We start from the raw sequence: 19,462 nt of genomic DNA, 5'->3' as shown, positions 1-19,462 counted from the left end.
CTGTTTGAAACTTGCCCTGAAAAATTTTGGAACAGGGGGATTTGAGCTTATATTTTGATATGAACTGAAACATGGTTTGCTGGCTGTAACCTGATCAGCCAGATTTTCTAAATGAAGATTCAAATAACCAAGAATAACAATTGATTGAAAAGTAGAGACATAGGAGCTGATTCTATAAATGGGCATCCTGATTGTAGCCTGAGTGCAGCCAATCGGGATGCAAGTTTTTAGAAAAAAACATATCTTAGGCAGGCGGCCTACACTGTAGTGTAGACGTTTTTGAGGTTCTGCGGAGACTTGTAGGGACACCTAAGCTCACCCAAGGCTGGGTGTGGGCCTTGTTTCTTCCAGAAGTGGCCTTGGATGAGTTTAAATGGCCCTAGGCATCTTCCTAGAGCTGTGACAGATGTCAAATACGAGGGTCATTTCATAAATAATGCACACTATTTTTTTTTTTTTTTAATTTACGTTTTTTTTTTTTTTTTTCAAGTATTTCTTTACAATCCTCCAATATAGTGTCATTGTTTTGCAATGACTGAGTTCCAACGTCCGGGAAGCTTCATTATTCCATCTAAGACACCGTTTTTGTTCAGTTGCTGAATGGCTCGAGTAATGGCGGAAGAAAGCTCTTCCAGAGATGCAAAACGATGTCCATGCATAGGTTGTTTCAACTTTGGAAAAAGGACGAAATCTGGTGGACTCATGTCTGGACTGTAGGGAGCATGAGGTACCACCTCCCAGCCGTATTTGCATAGTTTTTCAATTATGACATTCCCTATGTGCAGGCGAGCGTTGTCATAAAGAATGAGTGGCCCAGCCAAGAGCAACCAAGGTTGGGTTTGTGCATTTTTCTGCACATTGTTTTGCAAAAATCATGATAATACACTGCTGTGACACTTCTTCCACAAGGAACTTTGTCTGTGATGATGATGCCTTCATGATCATAAGCAAAAATCATCATTTGTTTGACTTTTGATTGAGCTTGTAGAAATTTTTTTTGATCGTGGGGAAGATGGGATGTGATTTCAGTCTCTGACCCATGATTCATAAATAGCAATAATGAGATTCAAGAATGCCTGACCTTCAATGTTGAATCTTTGTTTCAGCACGGTTGCATTGTCCAGGCGTCTCTGCTGCTTTTCAGCAGTCAAGCAGTGGGGGACCAATCGCGCAGAAATTTTTCTCTTTTTTAAATCATTTGTCAGAATTCAGTATACTGATGTCAATGGGATAGGCACATGGTTTCAGAAAGTTCCTTGTATGTCGCATGACGATTTTGTTCAAGAGCATCAGCCACGAGTTTCACACATCGTTCATCGGTTGTTGATTTCAGCCTTCCTGGTCTTGCATCATCATCTATGCTTACACGAGCACTCCGAAAATGAGTTGCCCACTGAGAAACTTTACTACGGTCCACTGTTAACTCATCACAAACCTCATGTAACGCATTGTGGATTTCTGTCGGATTTTTGCCACATAGAGTTTCTATCATAATGTGCGACCTCTGATCGTCAATAGACACAGTACCCAAGACACCTGTGGCCTCCATTTTCCACACTTGTCACAGCCACACTATGTACACTACAGAGCTCCTAAGCACACGTCCTGCTGCTTCAAGCATAAGAACATAAGCAATGCCTCTACTGGGTCAGACCTGAGGTCCATCTTGCCCAGCAGTCCGCTCATGCGGCGGCCAACAGGTCCAGGACCTGAGCAGTAATCCTCTATTTATACCCTTCTATTTCCTTTTCCAGCAGGAAAGTGTCCAATCCTTTCTTAAATCCCAGTACTGTACTCTGCCTTATAACGTCCTCTGGAAGCGCATTCCTGGTGTCCACCACACATTGGGTAAAGAAGAACTTCCTGGCATTTGTATTGAATCTGTCCCCTTTCAACTTTTCCAAATGCCCTCTTCTTTCATTTTTTGAAAGTTTGAAGTGAAAGTGAAAAAAGGTTTACTCCCCAATGTTGCCAATCTGTGCATTATTTAAGAACATAAGAAATGCCTCTGCTGGGTCAGACCCGAGGTCCATCGTGCCCAGCAGTCCGCTCACGCGGCGGCCCAACAGGTCCAGGACCTGTGCAGTAATCTTCTATCTATATCCCTCTATCCCCATTTCCAGTAGGAATTTGTCCAATCCTTTCTTGAACCCCAGTACCGTACTCTGCCTTATAACGTCCTCTAGAAGCGCATTCCAGGTGTCCACCACACGTCGGGTAAGAAGAACTTCCTAGCATTTGTTTTGAATCTGTCCCCTTTCAACTTTTCCGAATGCCCTCTTGTTCTCTTATTTTTCGAAAGTTCGAAGAATCTGTCCCTCTCTACTCTCTCTATGCCCTTCATGATCTTGTAAGTCTCTATCATATCCCCTCTAAGTCTCCTCTTCTCCAGGGAAAAGAGACCCAGCTTCTCCAATCTCTCAGAATATGACAGGTTTTCCATACCTATTATCAGACGTGTTGCTCTCCATTGAACCCTCTTGACTAACGCCATATCCTTCTTAAGATACGGCGACCAATATTGGACGCAGTACTCCAAATGCGGGCGCACCATCGCCCGATACAACGGCAGGATAACTTCTTTCGTTCTGGCTGTAATACCCTTTTTGATTATACCAAGCATTCTATTCGCTCTCTTAGCGGCCGCTGCACACTGTGCCGACGGCTTCATTGTCATGTCCACCATTACCCCCAAGTCCCTTTCCTAGGTACTCTTATTCAATAACATCCCTCCCATTGTATAGTTGTACCTCGAGTTTCTGCTCCCCACATGTAATACTTTACATTTTTCAATGTTGAACTTCATCTGCCATTTTGCCGCCCATTCTTCTAATTTGTTCAAGTCCCTTTGCAACTTTTCGCAGTCCTCTGTAGTCCGAGCTCCATTAAATAGTTTGGTGTCGTCCGCAAATTTTATTATCTCGCATTTTGTTCCTGTTTCTAGATCATTTATGAAGATATTAAATAGCAGCGGCCCGAGCACTGAGCCCTGCGGGACACCACTTGTGACCCTCCTCCAGTCGGAGTAGTGACCCTTCACTCCTACCCTTTGTTTTCTACCCTCCAACCAGTTTCTGATCCATCTATGTACGTCTCCTGCCACCCCATGGTTCTTCAGTTTCCGGAGTAGACGTTCATGGGGCACCTTGTCAAAGGCTTTTTGGAAATCTAGATATATGATGTCTATGGGGTCTCCTTTGTCCATCCGTTTGCTGATCCCTTCGAAGAAGTGCAATAAGTTCGTTAGGCACGATCTTCCCTTGCAGAAACCATGCTGGCTGGTTATCAGAAGTTCATGTTTTTCAAAATGTTGATCGATGTTTTCTTTTATCAGTGCTTCTGCCATTTTTCCCGGAACCGAAGTCAGGCTCACCGGCCTGTAGTTTCCCGGGTCACCTCTTGATCCCTTTTTAAAGATGGGCGTAACGTTGGCTATCTTCCAATCTTCTGGGATCTCGCCTGTTTTCAGGGATAAGTTGCAAATTTGCTGCAGTAGTTCCGCTATCTCCTCCTTTAATTCCTTCAGAACCCTTGGATGTATGCCATCCGGACCCGGGGATTTGTCAGTTTTTAGTTTTTCTATCTGCCTACGAACGTCCTCAAGGCTCACTTCTATGGATGTTAATTTTTCTGCCTGACTTCCGTTGAAGAATTGCTCAGGTTCCGGTATGTTGGACGTGTTTTCGTTTGTAAATACAGACGAGAAGAACATGTTAAGCCTTTCTGCCACTACCTTCTCCTCCTTCACCACTCCCTTCCTGTCTCCGTCGTCCAGCGGTCCCACTTCCTCTCTAGCCGGCTGCTTCCCTTTAACATATCTGAAGAATGGTTTGAAATTTCTTGCTTCCCTGGCTAGCCTCTCTTCATACTCTCTTTTGGCTTTCCGAACCTCACGGTGACATTCTTTTTGATGCTTCTTGTGCTCTTTCCAGTTCCCCTCAGTTTTGTCCTTTTTTCATTTCTTGAATGATTTTTTCTTATTGCCTATCACTTCCTTCACTGTTTTGGTTATCCACGCCGGGTCTTTTGTTCGATTCTTTTTACACCCCTTCCTGAATCTGGGGATATACAGATTTTGCGCCTTGCTCACCATGTCCCTGAAGAAGGACCAGGCATGATTTACCGTTAGCCATGTTTTGGAAGTGTTCCTAAGTTTCTTCCTTACCAATTCCCTCATTGCTTCGTAGTTTCCTTTCCTGAAGTTAAAAGTTGTCGCAATGGATCTCTTGCCTTTTGACACTCCTACCTCAACCTTGAACTTGATCATATTATGATCGCTGTTTCCCAACGGTCCCACTACTTCTACTTCCTTTGCAGGTCCCCTTAACCCATTTAGGATTAGATCCAGAGTGGCATTTCCTCTCGTCGGTTCTCTAACAAGCTGTTCCATGAAACAATCCTGTGTAGCTTCCAGGAATTTTGTCTCCCTAGCGCATTTCGAGCTTCCAAGCCTCCAGTTTATCCCAGGGTAGTTGAAGTCTCCCATAATAACCATGTTGCCGCTTTTGCATTCACGCTTCATCTCGGCTTCCATTTCCTCATTGATATCTCTGGTTTGCCCCGGTGGGCGATAAAATAGGCCCATCTTTATTTCAGGCCCTTTCCTTCCCGGTATTTTAACCCATAGAGATTCCGGCTTGCTGGCCGTCTCTGCTGTGTCCATTTGTGTGGATTGTATGCCTTCTTTTATGTATAGGGCTATTCCACCTCCTTTTTGTCCTGTTCTGTCCTGGCTATAGAGCTTGTATCCCGGTAGTGCTGTATCCCATTTGCTTTCCTCATTCCACCATGTTTCAGAGATTCCAATGATGTTGATGTCTTCTGCGTTGGCCAAGGCTTCTAGTTCCCCCATTTTGTTTCTTAGGCTCCTTGCATTAGCATATATGCACTTTAGATCCTGGTATTTTGCTGTTTATGAAATGACCCTCGTAGATGCGGCTGCTGAGCTGATCACGGCAAGGAAATTTCCCTACCGTGATCAGCTGAGCAGCCATGGCAGGACCCCTGCAGCGCAAAGTTGGCCAGTAGGAGGGATGTCCATTCCCACTGGAACCCTCCAAACCCCCACACGAAGTAAGCTGGCAGGAGGTATGCCCACTCCCTCCCGCCGGAACTCTCAACCCTCCATGTGAACTTGGCTGGAAGGAGGGATGCCCACTCCCTCCCGCCGGAACCCTCAAATCTCCATGTGAACTTGGCTGGAAGGAAAGATGCCCACTCCCTTTTGCCCCTGAACACAACCCCCTCCCCCCCGAAGCAAGCTGGGCAGAAGGGATACCTATTCCCTCCTGCCACCGATCCCGATACCCTCCAAAACTCAGGTCCCTCCCCCTGCATCTCTAATGCTATCTACAACCCGCACACCCTCTGGCCAGCCCACCACTCCAAAATGGCAAGCTTTCCCCTTCCCGGTGCATTCTGGGATGCACCGGGGAGGGGCCTAAGGCTCTGATTGGCTCAGATACCTAAGAAAAGGGATCAGGAGTGATTCTCTAACCGGTGCCTGTGACATGGGTGCCGGTTAGGTGGGGTTGGGCATCTGTCCCTTAGGGCAGTTGCGATTCTATATAAGACACCAGTGTGCGATTCTCAGCCTCTTCTTAGGCGGCTGCAGAAGCTGGTGTCCTATACAGAATTTTCCCCATAATGTGGTATAACCTCAAACAGTTTTTATTGTGCTAAATGCCATCTTCCAGAAAACCTATAGAGAAAAATAAGTTCTAGGGTTCCCTCACAAGATTTGTCTAGAAATTGGCAGATGAAGTACACTAAATTATGCATGTTTGATGTATCAATCAAAATATCCCTTTAAATTAAAGCCAATTCACTTACCTTTATACCTTGTCTAGAGCAATTAATAGCCTTATTACCTTAAGGCCAACTACCAGTACACTTCTCCCTCCGTATTCGAGGTTTTCGTACCTGCAGTTTTGCTTATTCGAGATTTTTCGGCCACTAACTCCGTCCCCCATAAAATATCATCACTAAAGTTTTTTCCTTTTCTGTACAGTACCGATAAAAAAGTTTATCACTTACCATTACTGTACTGTAACTCTGAAAATCGCTGCTGCCATACTTTGTCACTCAAATTCGCTGCTTCCATGTTTCCCAATGTGCACTGAGAAAAACGCTGTTTCCCAGCATCCCTAGAGAGAAAGGTTTCTTTCCAGTATGCATGAAATCGCTGCTTGCTTGCCTGCCCTGAAATCGCTGCTTGCTTGCCTGCCCTGAAATCGTTGGTTGGCTGCCCTGAAATCGCTGCTTGCCTCTCCTTCAAGAACAAATCAGATCAGGTCTCCCACCATGGCTACAAAGTGCAAGAATTCAAGTGGTACCGATAGTGCTCCCAAAAGTATTGAATTTTTTGTTTGCCCTGGAAATATGACTGTACAAGTATTGTTGTATACAGTAATAAAAATTAGAGAATTTCAATAGTAGTAATAGTTGCAGCTGAATTCAAAAACCGTGAATAACAGTTGAAAAGTTATTCGCGGTTTCAATAGTAAAAACGATGGCGCTTTCTCAAAACCGCAAATAATATAAAAAAGTTATTCGCGGTTTCTCCATATTCGCGCCTATGTTCCTCCCGCATCCACTGCGAATACGAAGGGAGAAGTGTATTCAAAATATGAGGGGAATTCAAGTCAGGGACCCAGGTCTCAGCAATAAATATCAAACCTGCTTATGAATCTTCTAGCAAATCACTAAGAATTAAAGATTTGTTACATTTGGCATTTATATAAGAATATTAAAAACTAAATTTGATAATAATTTTGGCATCTGGTAAAATTGCAATCAAATTTTCTTGACCTCTACCTTTGTTAGAACATAATGCAACAGGTTGGAGCTGTCTATTACTAATTTTAACCTCTGGAATTTGAAGCAGAATGTCTAAACAATAGATTGAGTTACTATCTTGCTGAGAATAGAATGATTGTTGTTTTTAACACCTAGAAGATGTTTGAGGTGCAAAAACCACTAAAGGCTTAGGATTGACAAAAACTATCCCCTGCATGCCGAAGAAGCTGTCCAGCAGGCCTTCCATACTTTTTTTGCGGGCTTGTATAACGAACCTGAGCACACGGGACTGGACAGTTCTTATAGTGCTAATATGGATCACCCTTCTTTATCGAAAGCCCAACAGCAAGCTTTAAACTTACCTATACAGGAGGAGGTGTCTTAAACATCGGGATTAGCTCTCTGGGGAAGGCACCGGGTGGGGATGGTTTAGTGGCAGAATTCTACAAGATCTTTCAAAAGCAGATCTCCAGTTGTTTGGTGGTGGTATTTAATTCATAAATAGCAGAAGTAGAGTTACCATCTTCCCTCTGTGATGCTTTAATTATAGTACTTTTGAAGCCTGGAAAGGACTCTCAGTCTTTAGACTCTTACCGGCCCATCTCTTTGTTATCTTCCTGTTAAGGAACTAGGTCATTAGCACTCAGACTTAATAGGGTGGGTCAATAGAGTGGGCAGACTTGATGGGCTGTAGCCCTTTTCTGCCGTCATCTTTCTTTGTTTCTATCTTACGAGGCTAAATTATTTGCAAAGATTTTCACAAATAGAAAGGCAAAAGTGCTGCCAACTCTTTTGTTGACTCCCCAGGTTGCTTAGGCATGTGGGGGATTGGTATAATAATACCTCCCACTTCTCCTCTTTGGCGATGGAACGTGCCTACTGTACCCCTAGGCATCTCTTTTATGTGTTGCAGGCCAGGCCACGAACGCATCCTGGCCACATTCGCTCCTCGGGAATCTTTCAAACTGCTCAGGACTGTTGGAAGGAGCTTGCTAAATGAGGGGGGCTTTGACCCTCACTGTAGTCGTCTTTTACCACTCTGGGGGAATGGAGACTTTCATCCTGGAATGGATTCGGCCATTTTTTGGACCTGGGAATCATGCGGTACTATGCTTCTTCACCATGTTTTGATGGCAGAGGGCACATTGTGCCCGGTGAGCTCTTTTGAGGGTATGGGGGGATCTTGGCCGGCAGTATTTGCCCATCGTCAATTAGATCATTATATTAGGTCCTTGCCCCGTGTTTCGTTTTCAGGCAATGTGGTTCGCTGTTTAGATGAGTTGTTCTCTCTTGAGGAAGTAGATCAGTTGTCCATATCCCTCCTATATAAAAAATTGGTTCAGGGGTTGCCCCCACGGTTGTTTCCGAAGTTATTGGACAGATGGTCAGCAGACATGGGTGCAGAGTTGAAAGGGGACGAATTCCGTGTATTCTTTAATTCCCACTTGAGTGGTATCGGCAGAATTAAGAGAATGTCAATTCCACATAATGTATCGAGCCTGTGTCTCCCAACATCAACTTTATTTAATGGAGGGGATTGCTTCGCATCTTTGTGAATGCTGCAAGGCGGCTTCCAACACTTTTCTTCATTCGCTGTGGACTTGCCCTGTTATTGTAGACTTTTGGAAGGAGATTCTTTTCTATTTGGGGGATGTTTGCGGCAATCTCTTTTTAGGGAAAAAGTGAAGTTTTCAGTATAATGTGGGGGGTTACAACCACCCAAACCCCCCACAATGCTGGCGCGATCTCTGTTAAGTAAAGTGGGGGGGTTCCCCCCCACACACACCCCATTGGAGCCCTTTAAAATACTGTTTTTCTTTGGCGCGCTTCCGCCTTGCGCTCAGTTGTCTGCGCTGAGTTGTCATCAAGCCTTTGTCGTCACGCGCTTTTGACCTGTCACCATTGGACGCAGGTGGAGGCTCCCTCCTTTTGGCACCAGAGAAACCCTTTACATACCCTGTTGTTGTTGGAATTTGGTGCTTTGAATTTCATTTTCAAACGTTCTAAAAACTTTTACTCAGTCTGTGGTCCCTACATTCATTGGCTGCCCCCACACACCAGCAGTTATTTTCTAATCAAAATTGGGGACTGTATTAAGCATACTACCTTGGTTGTATCTAGGTTTCATCCACCTGGGCCACATTAGCAAGGTTGGTTTGGGGAGTTGGGGGATGGGGGGATAAATAAGGTGTGTGTAGTGGTCCTGGGGGGAGAGGGATTTGGAACGGTGGTGGGTGGGAGGTTTGGTTCCTGTTTTTTGTTTTTTTTTGAGGGGGAAGAGATGAGGAATTTTTGGGGGTTTCCTTTGCACTTTGTTCAGGGGGTGGGGGGATGGGTGTTCTGCTTGATATTGTAGAATTTGATTATATTTTGCCATTATCTTTGTTTGCTGGCTTTCTGTTCAGATGCATTCTGTGTTGGTATGTACTGTTGCCTGTTGGATTTATCATCAATAAAAATTGTTTACACGTAAAAAGGATCTTCAACAGATTGAAAGTCAAATTGAGGGTCTGAAGAATGAAACCAGTTTTCAGGCTACACTGCAGGAGATACACATGAAAATTGATAAGTATAAAGAGGATCTTAGGATACCAAAATTTAAAAAAAAATGTCAACGAGATGAGAAGGATTATAAGGAAGGTTTTGTGTACAGATGGATGTGAACTGATAAGGTGTTTGAAAGGAACAAAGTACCTGAGAAGGGCTTCACAAGTACAGAATCTTCAACTAGTGGTGAAGAAAAGAACGCGAAGGTTGTAAAAACTTTTTTAAGAAGAGGAACTCGGCCCCACAGAGGGAATTGGAGAGGCAAACCGGATGGTCCAATCACCCGTTTACAGAGGAGAATAGAGGTGGAGTGATTAATTTCTCCTCTAAAGAACTATCACAACAAGAGGTGATACCTGGGTCTTTCATTTCTCCCATTGAAACGGTATGATTCATTTCAGATGACGTTTAATTTGGAAAAATTATTTCATAAGCTACAATTGAGGATGCATTTTTTTGGTTAGGATAATTTCCAGGATCGTTTTGTAGTTAAAGAGAAGAGTACATTGGTACTTTCAGGACCTGTAGATGCTTTAGTGTTGGGTTTTAAGTCACTAGTGTTGGCTGACTTGGAGGTTTTTGAGTCTAAGAGGATATGGAGGTGGGGTGGGGGGGCATCTGGTGGCAGGAGGGGGTGGGCATCTCTCCTGCCATTTTTTGTGGGTTGGGGGCAGTAGCTCCGGCGTGCCTGGTGCAGGGGGGGTGGCATGGCGTGAGGGTGTTCTGTGTGGCAGGAAGGATTGGGCATCCCTCCTGCCATTTATTTTGGGTTCAGGGGGGACAGTAGCTTAGAGGTGCCTAGTTCATGGGGGGGCATGTTTGTCGGGGGTCATTGGGGAGGGCTGTCATCAGTGTTGGGGACTTTTTTTCATTTTCTTTTTTTTTTATTCTTTATTTTAATAATTTTAACAATTTTAACAGAAATTAGAAAATTAATATCATAATTTCAATACAAAACATAGAATACATTCAGAATAATAAACTAATAAATTAGCACATCTTATCTTCCCAACAATTAAAACAATCCCACTCCCTACTTTCCCCCCTCCCCCTCCCCCCCCCCCCCCGAGGAGACCTGGATTCCCTATTCGTAAGGATGGGCTGGTGTAGAGTTCAAATCTTTCAAAGTACCTCTCTTTCCAATTCAATATACCTCTCCCAAATATCTCTAAATTTCATCCATTGATTTGTTAAAAGGACCGATAATCTATATTTTTCACAAACTATTCCTAAACGGTCTCTTATATCTCTAATTGTGGGTATATTTGGGGTACGCACCCACGTCTCCAAACAAAATATGTAGGCTATTGCAGAGTCACCAATCTAAATACTCATTCAATCAACTCGCTTATAACATTCTTAATGGATCTCAAGTGTTCACAGTCATAGCGCCACTAGAACATGTCCCGGCGTATGAGTAAATTGTGAACTATCATCAGTCCATAAAGTTATTTAAGATTTTATTAACTCTAACTTTATTCTTGTAATCTGATTTACTGTATATTTTTTTATATATTTCTTTGTGTATATGGCTATGTTGTACTGCACATTGACTAATTTAGCTCAAAACTATTCCCCTATTGGTGTTATAAAGGTACTTAGCTCAGGTATCAGTCAACCTGGCCAGCCCGACGGAAGATCTCCGTTTCGCTCTCAAGTTCAATAGAGCTTCCTCAGGAACAGTGTAACAAATTTAGCAACGCTAAACAGTAAAACATAAAAAAATGGGGTACGCCATTGCTGAGCCAATGTCAATTGAGCAGCTATAAATGCCAAATCCATAAGTTTAGATTGAGAGGATGTTAGCCCCTCCACTCCTATTCCCAGCAGTGCTTTTTCAGCATTCACTTTAAGTGGAGTTTGAATTAACTTACATAATAAAATACCTGCTCCCAGTACTTCTGGACCTCTTGGCAGTTCCACCACATATGATAAAATGTGCCTCTTTCACCACACCCTTTCCAACAGACAGCATTATCTTCCTTAGTGTATTTGCTAATTAAAACTTGTTCTACCCTTACCCATAATTTAGGTGAATATGAATGCCATTCAACTATTGCTCTCAGCTGTGCCGTTTTATAATAATTCTCCAAAGAAGGTAAACCTAGTCCTCCTTCCGCCTTAAACTTAAACATTGCATATCTTCCAACCCTTGGACACTTTCTTCCCCAGATAAATCTCAATATCATACTATTCCATGTTTGAAAATATAATTTTGGAATTTCTATCGGTAATAAAGGGCATGGAGGACCTCTCATATACTGACAGACTGAAAAAGCTAGGGCTTTTCTCCCTGGAAAAGCGGAGACTTAGAGGAGACATGATAGAAACCTTCAAGATCATGAAGGGCATAGAAAAAATAGACAGGGACAGAGTTTTCAAATTAAGGGGATCAATAAGTACAAGGGGGCACTCAGAGAAATTGAAAGGGGAGAGGTTTAGAACAAATGCCAGGAAGTTCTTTTTCACACAGAGGGTGGTGGATACATGGAACGTGCTACCAGAGGATGTGATAAATAGGAGCACGCTACAGGGGTTCAAAGAAGCTTTGGATAGGTACTTGGAAGACAAAGGGATTGAGGGGTACAGATAAGAGTAAAGGTAGATTATAGGGATGGGATTAGAGGTAAGTTACAAAATTAATCAGGGACCACTGTTCAGGCACTAGGCCTGATGGGCCACCGCGGGAGCGGACCGCTGAGCAAGATGGACCTCTGGTCTGACTCAGCGGGGGCAACTTCTTATGTTCTTATGTTCTTAATACTTGGAATAGATAAAGAAACCTAGGGAGAATCATCATCTTTACCACCTCTATATGTCCTAACTATAAAATAAACATCTTGTTCCATCTTTCTAAGTCTTTCTGGATATCCGCTACTAAAGGTATATAATATTGCTGGAACAAACGTCCAATCTGCTCCCAGAGTTATTCCTAAATATCGAATAGATCCCTTTACCCATCTCAGAGGAACTGATTTTTGTAGCTCCTTAATCCTCTCCATAGATGTTGATATGTTCATCACTTCCATCTTGGGTAGATTAGCCTTAAATCCTGACAATTGACCATATTCACCCATGGTATCCGTAAGAGCCGTTAAAGTCGACTCAGATGCCTCCATAATAGCTAATATGTCATCAGCAAACAGGGACAGCTTTTGTTCTTCACCCGACACCTTCAGACCTTTTATCTCTTGGGATTGTCTAATTTTCTGTGTCAGAGGTTCTATAATTAATGCAAAAATCAAGGGGGACAACGTACACCCCTGCCTTGTCCCTCTCTGCAATTCAAATGTAGAGAAATAAGATCCATTTATTTTAACACATGCTAATGGGCTGTTATATAGTGTAAATATCCAATCCCTAAACCTTTTCCCAAAGCCCAAAAAACCCAACACTGCATCCATAAATTTCCATTCAACCCGGTCGAATGCATTTTCCTCATCAACTGAGACTGCCTTCCCTTTTAGCCCTCCATACCAGATCTAACACCTTTCTAATCCCATCAGCCGCCTGCCTTCCACTTATAAAACCCACTTGGTCCGGATGTATAAGTTTTGGCATATATGGTGATAATCTATCAGCAAGAACTCTGGCCATAATTTTTGTGTCTATTTCCAATAAGGAAATAGGACTATAACTAGCACAATATGTATTATCTTTTCCTGATTTAGGTAAGATTGTAATTCCCGCTAATCTCATAAAGTAAGGCAGTTGTTCTCTATCTTTTAAATTATTAAATAATCTTGCCAATAGAGGGGTTACAAAGGATATAAACTTTTTATAAACAGTCCCATGAATCCATTCCTGGGGATTTGCCTGACTTAATACATTGTATTACTCCCCGTTTCTCATCCTCTGTTATGTCTTTATCCAGTCCTTGAGTCTCTAATTCTTGAAGCTTATTTAATTCTAATTGGGACAAATATTGTGGCAGAGAAGCTTCCTTATCCTGATATTACATTACATTAGGGATTTCTATTCCGCCATTACCTTGCAGTTCAAGGCGGATTACAAAAGAATTATCAAGGAAGTATTACAAAAAGATCTTACCAAAAAGAAATTTGGTCATTTTCAAAGAGAGTAAGAAATGAGTATGGTTATTTGTTTAGGGTAGTTGGCTTTAGTGAGAGGCGGTGTTTGATACTTGCGGCGTTATTTCTTTTTCAGGGATTTCTTGAAGAGTATGGTCTTTATTTCTTTTCTAAAAGTTTTGAAGTCTAGGGATGCCGTCAGTAGATTGGCAATTTGGTTGTCTAGTTTGGCTGATTGGGTGGCTAGTAGACCATCATATAGTTTTTTCCGTTTGATCTCCTTAATTGAGGGGTATTCTGATGTATATAATTTCTTATAAAATTCCTCAAACCTATCATGAATATCTTTCGCTTCTGTCAGGAGATCTCCATGTTCAGATCTTATTGTCATAATATTACCTTGTAAATGTTGTACTTTAAGACAGTGTGCTAAGTTTCCTTGCCCGATTCCCATTTCCATAATGTTTAAGTCTAAGGCGTTTTTGAGGTATATTAAGTCCATTCACATTTAAACTACCCAATCTTATCTTACTTCCATACATTCTTTCAATAACTTTTTCAATTTATTTTCTCATATTTTCCTATCCTTGCAAACCTTACAATTCTTCCCCCCCAGGCCTCCTTATCTCCTCAACCCCCCCCCAGTCCCATCTAATCACCCCTATTAAAACCAATTTACCCCCCTCCCATTTGTCCCCTGTCTCTGGACCCAGATCCAGTCGCCAGTCGATGAGACCAGGGACCAGATTCATTTCCAAATATCAGAGTCAAAGAAAGTTAACCCTAACCCGGTTCTCCACAACTTTTTCTATTATCTACCTCATTACAACTTCTTATCTTTATTATACCTAGCAAGTTTTAAATAAGTTTGTTATTATCATCAATTCTTCTTATTATTATTATTAGCATTTTTATTCCAATTGTCTCTACAGCCTCTATTTTTTTTTTTTTTTTGACCACTATGCCATCTCTGGCTTGTCGGTCCTGTTATTGAGGGTTGTGGTGGTTTGCTGTTTTTCTCCCTCATTGGTCCAAAATTTGGCCTGTATAAGTAGCTATTGGGCCTCTAGTGCTGATGTAACTTTATGTTGCTTGCCATCTAGCATAAAAGAAATCTCAAATGGGAAATTCCATTTATAACGAATGTTATTTTGTTATAGCCATCTGGTTACTTCATGACAATCTCGACGACGTTTCAGAATTGCTGAAGAAATATCTGCAAACAGTTCGACTTTTACATTATTCCACATCAGATGGCCAATTTTCCGTGCTGCTTGTAACTCTCTCTTTCTCTGGGTGTCTTAAAAAACACACTATTATATCTCTTGGCCTCTCCGGTTTGTGTGGTCCCAGAGTTCGATGTATCCATTCAAATTCTATAATTGGCAGTTCTGCTTCTGGATTTTTTTGTTTGTAAAAACTTATGGCATAGGGACTGTATAAAGACCGTCAGATCTTTGAGCTCTTCTGATTCAGGGATTCCATGAAATCTCAGTTTATTTCGCCTTGCCCTGTTTTCTCCATCTTCAACTTTGAGAAGTAGTTCCTCTATTGATATATCTTTTTTTATTTTTCAAAAGTCTTTATTCATTTTTCATCTTACATCAAGTGCACAATATTGCATCATTTAAATTTATACACATCACTTGAATTTCTTTCTATTATTATCTTAAATACATAAATTTATTCCCTCCTCACCCACCCTTCCCACAAAAATTTTAATCATAAATTTCATATAAATATTACATTCTTATCTAATGATGAAACCTTAAATAGACCTTTATACCACCCCCCACCCCCATATTATAAATGTACTTTCAATGGAAAATGGTGTCTAATCATTGCAATAATTTGTCAATGGCCCCCAGATCTTTTTTAAATTTTTATTAATTCCTTTTTGTATGGCAATTGTTCTTTCCATTTTGTAAATATGGCACAATGAGTTCCACCAGAAAGTATAGTTAAGTCTGCTATAATTCCTCCAATTCCTGGTGATATGTGGTATGGCAACTCCTGTCATAATCAATAAAGTTTATTATTGTTTGATGAAATTTGACTTTTTGTTCTCATTGACGTACCGAACAGAATTGTATCATATGATAATGCTTCATGGTTTTCTAGTAAACAATTAATTTGAAACAATTAATTTGATTTCCAAAAGGCCATGATACAGGGACAGTAGAATATTAAATGATCCAGAGTCCCTGCTTCCAGATTACAATGCCAGCATCTATTAGACTTAGAGCTATCTAACTTTTGTAATCGAACTCATGGAAAATACTCCAGATTGGTTGTATTTGGAATGGCGACTCATGTTTCCTTTACATTTATCTCATGTTCTCAGTATCAAGATGCCTAGGAAATATAAAGAGAACAGAATATTTAAAGGATACATGGAAAACATTGCGTTATGTCAGTAATTTAACATCTAACCCAATACACAAATCAACAAATCAATCTTTATGGGTAAACTCCAAGACTCTATTGATATATCTATTTATTTACAATGTTGTTGATTTCTGATTTTTGTTTTTGTTCCGATTTTTGTTTACAATGTTGTTGATTTCCTGCTCATGTGAAATAACCTGTTCTTCAAAATCCTAGAGACTCTGACTCATATCGTCCATTTTTTTATGTAAGCCATCAATATTTACTTTACTATCTGAAGTGAATACTGCTGAGAGTTTGATATCAGCCATCCAATGTTGTAAATCCTCTTTACTGGCTAATACTGAGTCTACTTGGGGGGATTCTAATGTCTCTAATGTTTCTTTTCCCAGTATATTTGACTTCGCTTCTTCCTGTGTTGGGTTTTGTTTTGGAACTGATGTTTCTGCTGCGTCTTCTGTGCGATAAGCAAACATTTTGAGATCAGGTCTAGTTTTTTTTATTAGCCATACTTCCAGGGTTATTTCAATCCAAATATCTAAATAATCTAAGAAATTTTGCAGTATGGCTAAGTCCAAAATCTTTTTCAAGTTAGACCAATTTCATTAGTTATTTCCCCCAATTCAGGTTAGCAATTTCTTTCTTATGATTATAATTTATTGTTTTTACAGTTGATTCAATATAGATATTTATTTAGTTTAGCTCTTCACGTCAGAGATATTTTACCCCAATATGGGAGCAAAAAATTTTTAAGATTATCTAATTTCTTCAAAGGTAATTAAATTAAGGATTCTGTTGTTTTATTGTCATCAAATCTATTCATTAAACAGTCTCCTAATACTTTCCTTAGATCTATCATAGAAAGGCTCTTCCTGTCTCGATTTATACCATTTGCAGTTAGATACAGTCTCAAACCTTCAAACCTCCAGGTGTCGATGATTGTCCCAGCCTCAGTAAGCACATACATGTAAGGCCTCCTCTCCACTTCTACCAGAGGACCATTGGGGGACTCAGTCAAAAATCGGCAGCCTCAATTCGCCTCTAGCAAAGCTGCTTACTGCCTCAAAGCGGTTCCCCAGGCTTTCAAAAGCCAAACCTCTCCTCCAATCTTGTATTTCTCCTCATCCCTGGCAGGGCTCGATGTGGTTCGTTTAACCCTTTCAAGGCCAAGGGACATATTTGTCCCATAACTTTAAAATCCTATAAATTTTGATTGGGATAGTCTACAGTTCTAAATTTGATATGTACGGATTCCATATGATACTGCCTTTATGTAAACAAACTGGTTCCGACATTCATTCATTAGCGTCGTTGCCAGATTGACGAGAAGATTCACTTGTCACACTGTCCATAAGCCAGAAGTGTGATTTTTTTTTTTTTTAAAAATGACATTTCACAAAAAAAATCAATTTTTTGGCATCTGCAAGCCCTTTTTACCATAAAAATGTCGTCAAAACCACAAAAATTGGCCTACGATCCTTATGGTCCTGAAAGGGTTAAGATAAAAATGTCCTCTTCCAGAGCTCATACTCAGGATCCAGGCCGCAGCTACATCTCTGTGCTCCTCTGTGCCTCTCCTTCTCTCCGCAGTGGGCTGTTAGGGCTCAAGCATGTCTCCTGCACTCCTCCAGGTCCCCGACAAAGCCCGCCGATCCCCACCATGGGGGGGGGGGTACTCCACAGCCCACACACTTGCAGCAGAGCGCTGCTAAAAATGTACTGCCACACTCTGGAACCACTGCCAGTCCCCTCTCCAGACTGTTCACACATGGCGAATATGCTGCTCCCAAGGTTCAGGCCACACCTCCGCTCCTGTGCTCTCCTTGCCCCGGCAGAGCTCGCCGAACTCCATGAATGGGGAAACAGCCTCCCCCGCAGCCCACACACTCATGACAAAAATGCCGCAGATAAAATTCTGCTTCCCTCCGGGACAGCCAAAGCCACAAAGTCAGTGTTCAAAGAGGTAACTCGCCAACTTTCTCCCCTTCAATGTGGAGAATGGGTCAGCTCACACAATATTCAGCCATTCACTTTCGCTTTTGGCCTCCGAAAATGTTTTTTTTTTTCATTTTCAATTTAAAAAACCCCAGGCAGACCTGCAGGTCTAGACAAATCAGTTTTTAAGATCACTAAAACCCAATTTGGAATATCCAAGCGATGTTAGTGTATCAATCGTTTGGCTATTTTGCATGGGGTTTTAGCTAATTTTCATTTGCCGGATCGGAAAATGGGCGCTCGAGGGGAAAAATACGCGGTGGGCCATTTTGTACATCGGGTCAGTAACAGCAATCTTCACTAAAGCTGTGAAAACAGGTTTAGCGACAATCACTGACTTTAGTACATCTAGCCCTTGTTCCTTCTTGGTTAAGTGTTTGAAGTGTGAAGGAAACCTGTCGCTGAAAGACGGATGTTGGAGAGAAGTTCCATTTTCAAGATAAGTCCTTTTGTGTGCACTTGAATGGCGTTTTATCAGTTTTAAATTTTGTTTGATATAGGTGGAATTTTTTTATGCCTATGATATTACTGAAAGCAGCCAGAAGTGATTGATTCAGAAGTGCTGTTACATTAGTTTGAGGGGGTTTTTTCTCCCCCTTATTGATTTTTGTAACAGGGTTATAAATGGAATGCCTGTCAGTGACCATGACATAACAATATATTTTTTGAGTAGTTATTTGTTAACTTATTTGTTATGTGCAAAACTGACCCATTTGGAGAAATTGCACCAAGAGATGAACTTCTTGAATTCTTTGCTTCATTTATGTAAATTTATGCTGATTACTATTGCAGTAGTAATTTTTTTATACCTGTGTATCAGGGCATTATTGAAGGCATGTTGTAAATACAAATAGTGCAAAAAAAAAAGTAGCTTAGAATTATTGCTGCTGAATAACATCTTGGTCTCGTGAATTAGGTAAAAAGGATGAAAAGTTGTTCCTGTCTCTTAAACAAGATGGGAATGAACTCGTAAAGAAGTCTCAATACCAAAATGCTATAGATAAATACAATGAATGCCTGAGGTTAAACTCCACAGATTGCTCCATATACACTAACAGGTAAGCTCCTGCTTGATTCTGTTGTACATACTGTTTTAAGTTTGTCTGTAGATCGCCTTTCAGCAAACCAAATTATTTTCTTTTTATAGATTTCATTTTCGCCAATTATAGTTCTTTTCAATGAATTGTGAAACCTTCACTACTTTTGTCTGACAGATTCACATGTGCATGAGCCTCTTAAGCATGGCAAGATTTTATTCTTAACTTACTAGAGAATTAATACAAAAATATATTAAATAAAAATATATATGAATGTGCTCAGTGACATGAACAAATCAAATAGCCATAGGGAGGCTAAAGAAAGTTCAACTTATAACGTCATCGCACATGCCCTACCTGCCTCCATTAACAATACATATATAAACAAAAAAGCACACTTATCTCTGTCCTTATAGGTTCCCACAGTTCACTCGGCAGGGAGCATGGACGTTGTGTTAGATCAGCGGTCTCAAACACGCGGCCCACAGGCCGCATGTGGCTCTCCAGGTTTTATTTGCGGCCCGCGGTCTGGAGGCGATCATTCTCTTTCTTTTGGAGCAGCAGCCGGCTAGTTCGTTCAAAGCCGCGGGTTGGCGGCTCCTTGCGCTATCCACTCCTGCATCAGAAGTCTCTCTGATGTCATAACATCAGAGAGGCTTCAGACGC

At 41.3% G+C, this 19,462-nt stretch overlaps 1 protein-coding gene across 3 annotated transcripts in view; it reads left to right on the top strand.

Annotated features, from left to right (window-relative positions):
- The window catches only part of SPAG1 (sperm associated antigen 1), a 208,728-nt gene that overhangs the window by 166,829 nt on the left and 22,437 nt on the right, over positions 1-19,462 (top strand). For all 3 annotated transcript variants that reach the window (XM_033933137.1, XM_033933135.1, XM_033933136.1), the window contains one exon: positions 18,676-18,817. In XM_033933137.1, coding sequence (XP_033789028.1) covers positions 18,676-18,817 — 142 coding nt within the window. The remainder of the gene's footprint in view (positions 1-18,675; positions 18,818-19,462) is intronic.

This window comes from Geotrypetes seraphini, chromosome 2 (assembly GCF_902459505.1).
Source record: "Geotrypetes seraphini chromosome 2, aGeoSer1.1, whole genome shotgun sequence".
Classification (NCBI taxonomy): Eukaryota; Metazoa; Chordata; class Amphibia; order Gymnophiona; family Dermophiidae; genus Geotrypetes; species Geotrypetes seraphini.
Note: the sequence above shows the minus strand (reverse complement) of the source record. Positions and strands in the feature narration are given on the sequence as shown.